Source organism: Berghia stephanieae, chromosome 2 (assembly GCF_034508935.2).
Source record: "Berghia stephanieae isolate SIO BIC M18660-M18661 chromosome 2, UCSD_Bste_1.3, whole genome shotgun sequence".
NCBI classification, from domain to species: Eukaryota; Metazoa; Mollusca; class Gastropoda; order Nudibranchia; family Aeolidiidae; genus Berghia; species Berghia stephanieae.
Window position 1 is genome coordinate 90473719 of NC_088361.1, and position 11348 is coordinate 90485066.

The 11348-nt window shown below is 37.2% G+C and overlaps 1 protein-coding gene across 1 annotated transcript in view; it reads left to right on the forward strand.

Moving 5' to 3' along the window:
* LOC144965821 (putative amine oxidase [copper-containing]) overlaps positions 1-10847 on the forward strand; it is a 33048-nt gene extending 22201 nt beyond the window's left edge. Inside the window, exons 2-3 of the mRNA XM_078901576.1 lie at positions 1457-3575; positions 9725-10847. Coding sequence (XP_078757702.1) covers positions 1457-3575; positions 9725-10015 — 2410 coding nt within the window. The 3' untranslated portion in view covers positions 10016-10847. The remainder of the gene's footprint in view (positions 1-1456; positions 3576-9724) is intronic.
* Positions 10848-11348: the final 501 nt, after the last annotated feature.

The following is an 11348-nucleotide window of genomic DNA, read 5'->3' on the forward strand; positions in this document are numbered from 1 at the left end:
CACACACACACACACACACACACACACACACACACATAGAGTTATATATATATATATATATATATATATATATATATATATATATATATATATATAGAGAGAGAGAGAGAGAGAGAGAGATTCTCTCTCTCCCCCCCACACACGCGCGCCCGACGCGCACATACACACGCGCAAGCGTTATGAAAATAATATAGTTCGTTTGTTTACATCCGATCAACGCAGACAGACGCAGTAAACCGCCTGCTAACCCCGAAGTTGTTCCGGTCCCAATACAGTAAATGGAAATTATGCTCTCTAACTCTCAGAGAAAGCCCAAATATTGTCCATTAAATAACAATAATAATAATAATGATAATAATAATAATAATAATAATAATAATAATAATAATAATAATAATAATAATAATAATAATAATAATAATAATAAATAACAATAATAATAATAATAATAATAATAATAATAATAATGATGATGATGATGATGATGGTGATGATGATGATGATGATGATATTAATAATAATAATAATGATAATAATAATAATTTAAGTTAAAACAAGCCAATACTGGTTGGCACATGGTTATCAGATCTGGTGCATGTCGCAATAAATTGTGCGGTTATGTGGCCTAGTGGTCGGTATGACACTCGCTTTCGGATCGGAAGATCCTGGGTTCGAGCCTCGCTTGGCGCATAGTTGATACCTTGGAAAAGGCTCTTTACTCACTTTCTCTCACCGTACTCCGGTGTAAAATGAATACCTAGCCGTTAACAGCGTTGTCGCTGTCGGAAAAAAAAATTGTAAAATCGCCTAACGGGCGTCATGTCTCGTTCTACATGTTACGTGTTGCTGTTGGTCAGGGACCCTTCGTAAAGCGCTATTAGTGGATATTGCACTATATAAAAGCTCAAGTTTAAGTTTTAAATGTAACGAAATAAGGAAAGTAAAAAGGTGTTTATAGTTTTGAGGACAACCGAATCATGCCCAGTGTCACGTCACACCTTCCCCTTTTCTGATTCAAAACTTCTTGGAAATGTCTAACCAGTACTCCGGACAATGTGTAACCTATGAATGGGTGAGACATTTGATCTTTCGGTGGCATAACTATTTTAGTAGCAGGATGCGTCTTATGATTACGGGGCGTAAAAGAGCGAGGATTGATGATCTTCGTTGACGTCCAACATTTATTTAGGCTAGAAAATATGACATCACTCTGAAATCAGAGGATCAGTTGCATGCACAATGTAAGTATCCGGTCCTCTGGAAGACCGACTTTACACTTCTAATCAGATTGGAACCAGTATTTTGGCACCACACGTTTGTACCCTTTATATTGTTGGCTGCTATGTATTTGTTTTGTTGTTGTTGCTGTTTTAAAAAAAACTGTTATTCATTTTTAAAAAAAATCCTTATGCCTTTTATTAGTTATATCAATTTTTTCCTCATATTTTACCTCCAGGAGACCAGAACAGTTTGTGGAAGTCAAAGACTACAACAAGCGATGGAAAGTGTTATCCCTTGTTTTGGCCATCTTTAGTTCTCTCCTCCTTGTGCTGTTTATTGTCTCGGCCTTAGTCCTATATATGGAAAGGTTCAAAGTGGTAACAACTACCTGCTTTGACGATGTAAGCTGCAGACAGATTGAAGGAATTGACAAGGAAACGCTCTTTAAAGGCCGCGTGAATCCTTTCTCTGAACTAACTTCGTATGAAATTGACAATGTTGTTGAGTTTTTGCATGGTCAAGACTTTCTAAATCTTTCAGATTTTAAGTCCGCTTCAGTGAATAGCAATTACATCCATCTAGTAGAAATGCTTCCGCCTCCCAAGAAACAAGTTCTAGAATACCTCGAGGGTAAGCGAGAGCAACCAGTGCGAAAGGCCAGAGCTTTTATATTCAGGGCAAATTTGCCAAATCCAGTTGTCGTGGAGTATCAAGTTGGACCTTTGCCAAATCCCTCATACCTTTCAATAATCAAAACAAGCTCTAGAAAAACCAAAGTGCCATTTTTCATGCGACCATTTTCCAAACATGAGTTTATGGCAGTGTACAAGCATATTTTGCCGACTGTTTTGGAGAAAGCTAATAAGATCTTATTAGAGAGTTACAACGCTTCGATGATTAACTGTAGTAAACAATGTTTGAAATTCACAACTACTCCTATCTCAAGTGGATTCTTGGAAAAGGGAAAGAGAAAATGCTGGTTTTGGTTTACCTATGACATCGAATTTTACACTTTGCACCCACTCGATTTCCAGTTTCTTGTTGATATGTCCGAGCCCAATCCAAAAAAATGGAAAGTGGAGAGAGTATTTTACGCCAATAATATATTCCAAGACTTGGACGATCTCAAGGCCAAGTATGAAATGGGAACCGTCAGCAAGACTCGGATTTCGTTCCCAACGTTACCGGACGAAAAGCAATATAGCGCCGTCTACAGAAGAGGCAAACCTATACCCGTCCACTCTTTGCCACCACCCGAGGTAGTCCAGCCTAAAGGACCTCGATACACATTGTCCGGGAATGAGATTGAGTACATGGACTGGTCTTTCAACGTCCGGGTTTCGCCTGTTGTCGGCACGCAGCTCTACAACATCCGATACAAGGGCGAGAGAATTGTCTACGAATTGAGCATGCAGGAAATAGGCGTTCTGTACTCAGGCTACTCTCCAGCTTCCAGCATGTTATATTTTGCAGACAGTGCCGGTCTTTTTGGTACGAGGATGAGAGGAATGATGCCTGGGGTGGATTGCCCAGCTCACGGAACACTACTGGACGCTTTATCCTACACGTCTCTCTCAATGGGCAAATTGCAAGCTGAAAATTCCCTATGTATATTTGAGCAAGCATCACAAACTCTTCTTAGACGTCACCGTGCATACAGCATGACTGGCGCGTCTTACAGCGGGTTGCAGGATTACTCTCTAGTCATTAGGATGTACATTTGCATAATAAATTATGATTACATTTTTGACTTTATTTTCCACAACAATGGAGCAATTGAAGTAAAAGTAAGCTCCACCGGGTATCTCGCATCTTCCTTCTACTACCCCCAAGAAAAACCGTTTGGAACGAGAATAAGTGAGAACGTTATTGCCGGACTTCATCACCACCTATTCCACTTCAAAGCTGATATCGACATCAAGGGAACGGCTAACCGGTTCCAAACCATGAGCATTGGCACCGTGAACAAAACAAATCCATGGGCTGATAATCCTGAAAGACAACACGTGCAAAACATCATCAAGGAGGAAGATTTACCAACAGAGAAGAAGGCATCACCTGAGTACAGTTTTGATGACCCCAAGTACCTACTCATCACCAAAGACGACAGATCGTCTTCTCACCTCGGTCACCGACCGGCATACCGTATCATAAACAAAGGCATCACCAAGGCGCAGCTCCCTAAAGGCGTAGGTTACGAACCATCGGTCACGTGGGGGCGTCACCATGTTGCCATCACCAAACAAAAGGATGACGAGATGACGAGCAGTTCCATGTTTGCCATGTGGGACGCTCAAGACCCGGTAGTTCGATTTGACAAGTATTTGGAAGACGACGAAGACATTATTGATCAGGTAAGTTTATATCATGGGTGACTTTCTCACAAATAGATGAATAGATATGAACATGTTTATGCAGCATTTTAACGTATTTACCATGCTCATTGCGTTCCACTACACTTCATTTATACTCTTAGCAGGCAGCGCGGAATCTTATTTCCAATTCGTATAAACATGTCGTCTAATCGGCATAACAAAATACTAACATTCTTGCAATGTCTGTTAATAGATATAGCCAAATACATATACACACCTGAGTCAACTAGGGCGATACGTGTGAAGAGCTTTACCCAGAATTTATTATTTATGGCAAAGATGAGAGTTGTTTTAATCGATCGATATTTATTGAGGGACGAGTTTTCTGGCCAACATTTTAAATAATAGGTACATGTTATTTAAAAATAAAGTGAATCAGTGTTGTCTCCTTACCAGACAATTTCAGGATTTTCCCCAAAACTTCACACCCAACTAACACAAAAATAGATTTTTTATCACTCAAACACAATAGCAGTATCTAAGTTCTTGCGATAAATAATTTCTTTAGCAAAACAAGCTCTACAACACACTGTTCAGTTTCTTTTTAAAATTTGAAGACAAATAAATGTTGGTTGTATCGTAACGAATGTGACGATTTTAACCCTCTCCTTACCACCCATAGGAAACTCGTCACATTCGTTGTCGATGTAACCGACAATTTTCTTTCTGATTTCTCTTGCTCTTGTACATCAAAAAATTTAAAGAAATGCTTTGATTATAGATATAAATACTAAACACTGTTTGTAGAACTCACTTGTTTATTTTTTTGTTTGTGTAAGAAAGTCTATTTTTGTTCTGGGTGTATGTGACTTTTCGGGGGAAATTCTAAAAATAGCTGGTAAGGAGACAGTTAATCTTTTTCTTTTGAAGCCACAACAGTTAAGCCGTTAACTAATTCTATATTGTTGTCTAGAAAGCAACTAGCTGTCAATTACAAGCAATTTAGAGACTATGAGATCTACTTAAATAGTCTTAAAATAGTCTTGTGTCAACGGATGATAATGGTTGAAAAAATCAAATTTTGTCATGCTTTTAGTCGTATTGCCAACAATGCAGCCTGGCTAGTCAAGTCATGATGACAGACATTAACTTCCGTACTCTGGAAAAAACCCATATTTGATCTATATTTGAAGGACGAGTTTTCTGGCAAAATGTTCAAATATGGATTTTTCCAGAGTATGGCAGATTAGTAAGCAACTAATCAGGCATCTTCTCGTCTCGTCAAACATGTTAAATATTGCTGTTGACAGGAAAGCTTTTAGTGGATATTGGCCAATATAACCTCGATTCTATTTTATATAACATAACAACTTATGACGGCAGACATGGCTAAATACTTAATTTAGGATTGTATCCTTAAAATAGCTTTGATATGAAAAGTACAAAATGGCCTATCAATCATACCATCGATGAATCATTAAACAAACGAGTAAGAAATCATTACTAGTCGTATTGAAATTGTAGATAAAACAACTTTCGGTCGATCAAAGTCTTAAAACTATTCTGAGAACATGCAATCTTTGTTTCGAATCTAATATTATTCAATAGGTGAATAATACGAAACAATAAAAAATGTATTTATTTATTTTTTGTTCTTATTTGTCAAATCAAGCTTCTAGTATAATATGCCAGATTTTTATGATTGCTTTCAAGCATTAAACTACAAAACGATATTTGGCTGATTATCTCAAAATAGTATTATGTCCGTGTAACCAGTCCTGTACCTCAATTCAAAGCTTATTTTGTAAAACTTTAGTTGAAATAATAAATGCTTTTGTTTGAGGGGTGCCAACTTTTATTCCTTAACCTTAAAAAAAATCTTAATTCTATCTGATCATTATAATATAAAAAAAAACTTCATCTATGATTCTGACATATTACCAGATCGAAGTTTTCAGTCACACATTATAAAATAAATGCATAAGAAAGGAAACAAAACAAAACAAACATACAAACAAAAAAAAATAAGAAAGGAAAATGAAGAATCAACATAAAAAACAACAAAGAAATTAAAAAAAAAGAATAAACAAAACAAAACAAGCATACAAACAAAAGCAACAAAAACGACCCCCCCCAACAAAAAAACAAACAAACAACAAACAAACAAGAGAACTAACAAAAAACAAAACAACAAAAAGCAAACAAACAGTAGTGATATAGCACCGTTCTGAGGCTGTAGGTTACATCAATTGGTCTATCTGACAACTCTTTCCTACGTCAACGGTCGACTGACGTATTATCTATACCTTAGGCCATTGCCCTCTCCAAGTTGAATTACTCAAGTCGGCGGCGGGGGGATTTTCGAAAAAAAAAAAAGAAGAAAAAAGAAAAAGAAAAGAGAACAACCCCCACGCACCATGTCCAGTTTGTTAAATAGAAGAAAAAGAGAGAAAAAAAAAAAAGAGAATAAAAGAATAAAAATCAATTAAAATTCGATAAAGCACAGTATTATGTCCACTCGGATGATTTCGATTCTCTTGCCAGATATCGATTGAAAATTTATTATGAACTAGACCTGCATACAATCCTCCCGTACGTTGAAAACACCCCAAAAAACCCTAACAAAACACGTATTTTAAATTTTGGCTCAGAAAGCTTTTCCTTCAAATATCGATTGATTAAAATTACTCTCATCTTGGCAAGCCCTTTCAAACCTGGGGCGTATCAAATTTACAGATAAAATAAAAAACAAATACAACAATAACAACAGAAGAAGAAGAAAAAAATATGAGACTTGGGACTGAGTGCGGTTATGCGGTCTTGTGATATGACACTAACCTTTGGATCGGAAGGTCCAGGATTCAAATCCCGCTCTGCGCGGCGGTCCTCGGAAAAAGCCTGTTTATTCGCATTCTTTCACCGTATTCGGGTTTAAAACGAGTACCTGGTCCTTAACAGCATTGTCTTTGTCGAAAAAAAACAAACAAAAAAAAAACAAAAAAAAAAACAAAAAAAAAAACAAAAACAACAACAACAAAAAACAAACAAACAAAATAACTTCTGTAATATCGCCTAACAAGCTTTATGTCTCGTCCTACATGTTAAGTGTTGCTCACTTTGGCAGTGAAACTAAACAGTTCTGGCCAACAATATCTAAATAGCTAGCTAGAGGTAAGGGAGAAAAGGACAAGATGCTCATGTAGTCAGGAATGCGTTTGTTTATGTATGGCCAAAGACAGAAAATAGTCAAAACATTTTGACACGAGTTGTAATTTCCAAGCCATTCCCGCCAAAACACACGTAGATCGTTGACAACATAAAACCTTTCACTTGTCCATTCATAACCGGCAACGAAAAAATTAATTATGAATAATGAAACATAATAAAGAAACTTAGCAAACAATAGTGATAATAGCAACATCCGCCAGGCAAATTAAACATAACAACACACACGCACGCACGCACACACACACACACACACACACAAAACTATGTAACCTTTTACGTTTATTGTCTGATTTATATAATTTAGTGAGAACTAATCACTAACATGCTGTCTAAAAATAACAGCAAAATGGTGAGTGACGTCAACTTCGTTCTTTTTATATTATAAATTCCTTTTTCGGCAATTTCACTTGGCTGCATTTCATCCCAAACAGTTTCCATTTTACCTAACCGTCTACAGTATAATGAACTAATCTATCATCGGGACTGACCGAGTGTAGCTGAGAAGGGTCAGACTCATAGCTACCTTCAAAACATGCCAGTCAATTCAATCTGTTCGTCGCTGTTGTTAACTTACAGGTATTATGCGCTTGGCTTGGAAGCTCACAACATTGCCACCCGGAAGTATAACGGACTAACACACAAAACACGGACGTCACTCGGACCTTTGTTATTGTTTTTTTGCCATCCGTGTTTATGAGTAATTCTCACTAAAATGTATTAACCAGACAGGGTTACACATAGTCTTGTGTGTTGTTCCGTTATACTTCCGGATGGCAATGTTATGAGCTTCTTAGTCAAGCGCATCTATAGATAGTATGCGCTTGTCTAAGAAGCTCACAACATTGCCATCCGGAAGTATAACGGAACAACAACAAAACTCTGTGTTAAAATTGTTAGCAACTTTTCCCATCTATGGGGCTGAATGTTTCGGGTAACAGGCATGTTATGATGTTGGCTATGGTCAGACGAAATGAATAGTATTACCTCGCGCATTGGACATGAGAATCGGTTGTAAGGTATGTAAGGGAACTCGTGCCAACAATAATAAAGCGGTGGTCTGGAGGAGGAAGGTCAAGAAGAAAGGTACAGAATGTTTTGACTGGGTTTTCTTTTCATCTTCACAGAAAGGGTCAATGTACCTTGTGACCTTTTCATTTCCTTTCCTTTCCTTTTCTTCTTCTTTTTCTTCGTCTTCTGTTTTTTTTTTTGTTTTTGTTTTTTTTTGTTTTTTTTTTTGTACTTACGACCAATTCTATTCCTCGAGAAATTGAATAAATTACTAATCTGGAACTTGTAAGCCTTATTTTTGCTAGATTTGCAACGGGCAATTGAACGCGAATGGCGTTGGAATATTCATTTGCTTATGTATCTTTGTGTGTGCAAACGCAGTAATAAAGAGGAAAAAAAAGAAAAAGACAAACAAAGCAACAACAAAATGCCAAAAAACAAAAAACAAAAAAAAAAAAACCCAAAAAAACCCAAAAAAAAACACCAAAAAAGACCAAAAAAAAAACACAAACAAACAAGCAAACAAACAAACAAACAAAACAAACAAACAAACAAACAAACAATCAAACAAACAAACAAACGAAACCGTGAATTCATAAATCAACGATAAACAGACTTGCTACTGTTTACTGCGAAGCACTGAAGTAGTCGATACCGTTATATTAAAAAAAAAAAAATAGATCGTTTGAATTCAAGCTCATAATTTACTAGTATTCTAGACTTGTTCAAAAAGAATAACATGACTCTACTCGTTGCCTCTGTAATTAAGAACGTTACCGACACATGAGAGGTCTCCATTACAAAGCTTCTATCTGTGCCTAAAATAAACCGAGGCTCCCGTAAATTAAATGACTAAGCCAAATTATCACTGGTAAATAATATCGAGGTTATAATTTACTCACATTTATCTCACCATACTCAGTTGTAAAATGAGTAGGTGACATTCCGGTAATAAGAGTGTTGTCTCTGCACTTTCCTTAATTCATCCCATTGGGCCTTCCAGATTTGATATTCCTCTCTGTCCTTTGCTTTCAAGTATTCATCGCCCCACTCGTCGTGGTCAAGAGCCCGAAACCGCAGAGCATCTAGTTGAACAGTGGGTTGTGACGAAGCTTCCGGGCGGGTTCGCGACCGTACACGTTTCCGGCGATGAGTTTGCGTCCTGGATAGATCGTCACAATATATAGATAGTTCGAAGATGACGTCACTCAGGCTTTTGTTATTGTTTTTGCCATCCGCGTTTGTGAGTTGTTCTCACTAAACTGTATTAACCAGACTATAAAAGATCATGGTTACACAGAGTTTGTGTGTTGTTCCGTTATACTTCCGGATGGCAATGTTGTGAACTCCTTGGCCAAGCGCATTCTATCTATAGAGTAGTATGAAAACCTTTAGAAGCTGCTGCTGCCCCAATGCCTGCTCCCCGGTTTTAAGGTCTCTGTCGACAGGACCTCTGCACTGACCTTTATAAAATTGCACTAGCACCTCACATATATTATTATCATATCTCATCCGACTATTTCAGAAGTCTTGTGACCCATTATAACGCGCTAATAGTGCATTTACTGGTTATTGCTCATTTGTTTTATTTGTACATTTGTGTGGCTATGTGGTATTTCGGTTTGGCACTCGCCTTCGGATCGGGAGGTCATGAGTTCGACTCCCGCTCTGAGCGCCGCATAGTTGAGTCTTCGGAAAAAGGCTCTTTACTCACATTATCTCAACGTACTCAGGTGTAAAATGAGTACCTGACCGATAACACGTTGTTTCTGTCCGAAAAAAAATGTTATATCGTCAAATATCGTTAAGTTTTGTTGTTGGCTTGGGGCCCCCTGTTAAGCAATTTGAGCACGCTTGGCGTATAATATTGCTCTATATAAAAGCTCAAGCTCAAATTTTAAAACAAAACAAAACAAAACAATCATTCTGTCATTTTATTTTCTTGTTTACAGGACTTGGTGGCTTGGTTAACCCTCGGGATGTACCACATCCCCCATACTGAGAACGTCCCGAACACAGGAACCATCGGCACAACCCAATCCTTCTTCCTCACCCCCTTCAACTACTTCCACGAAGATCCATCCGTTGCATCTCGGGATGCCGTCAAGGTCTTGCCCCGGGACCCGGAACATCCTAACGACGGAGCCATAGTCGACAGACACGATATGGCGTTCTATTTTAACTGCCACTCCAAGAGCGTGGACGCCCATCTGTCCAAAAACAGCTCGGCTTTATTTTCATGATCCAGTTAATAATAACTGTTCCCTCCCTCCCTCCCTCCCAAAATATTTAGGTAACAATAAATGGTGATCTATTTATATACGCTGCCAAAGATAATTATTTAACAGTCCGAATAAGTATGATGCTAATATACTTAAATATATCTGTTGAGTAAGACGGATAATTCAGCTAATTGCAGCTAATTCGATTTAAGTTACCATAAATAGCAAACCTGCGGGTGCAGATTACGCGCTTGGGTTATGACCTACTGAAAGGAAACTCATGGTTTGATTAAAGCTGTTGATTTTATGTAAAGACCAAAAAAAAAAAACAAAAAAAAAACAAAAAAAAAACAACAACAACAAAAAAAAAAAACAAAAAACAAAATAACAAATACGCTTTAGAGACGTCACTTGAAAGCAAGCCTTACGAAGCCTTATATTGCTTGTATTGTCGATTAATGTGGGAATATAATTAATCATCTAAGAAATAGTCAAGCCATTTCATCCCGAACTCTTTTAAGATAACATTTTTGATGAGTACTACATTCCCACTGCTGTTCTTTTGAGAACATTGTATTCTATTATCTGCAAATATTATGTGATGTGAAATCAAATTAAATTCTAGGATTCATGTCTTCATCAGCCATATATCTTCATCTTTATCATCATCATCATCATCATCATCATCATCATCATCATCATCATCATCATCATCATCATCATCATCATCATCAGCCATATATCTTCATCTTTATCATCATCATCATCATCATCATCATCATCATCATCATCATCATCATCATCATCATCATCATCATCATCATCATCATCATCATAATAGCCATCATTACTATAGCCATTACCATCATAATCGTCCTCTTTTATTATTGATTTTGATACATAATATTATCATTTGTCATTACTGCTTTTCATTGATTAATATTCATGACACGGAAAGAATAAGTAGTTGATACAACGGTAATCGATACACGTATTCATACTTCGTCCACTCTGATTGTCACAATGTCTCGCCTTCTCTCTCTCCCCCCCCTCCCCCCCAACCCCCGACCTATCAATAAGTTTCATCTTACAGATTTGCCAAATGATTCGAATATTTCACAATCTATTTGCGTGTCAAACTGCGCAATTAAAAAAATAAATAAATTAAAAACAAAAAACAAAAACAAAAATAAACCAACCGTTTTGCGTAGGCACTTTTTTTTTCAACTTCAACAAGAAAACTAGCCCTTAATGCTCATTTTTATCATTGGTGCACAACGGCTGGCTCTCAGGTGATCTATCTCGGTATTTTCTAGAGATATATCTTGAAAAATCCCCACCACCCTCTTCCCCG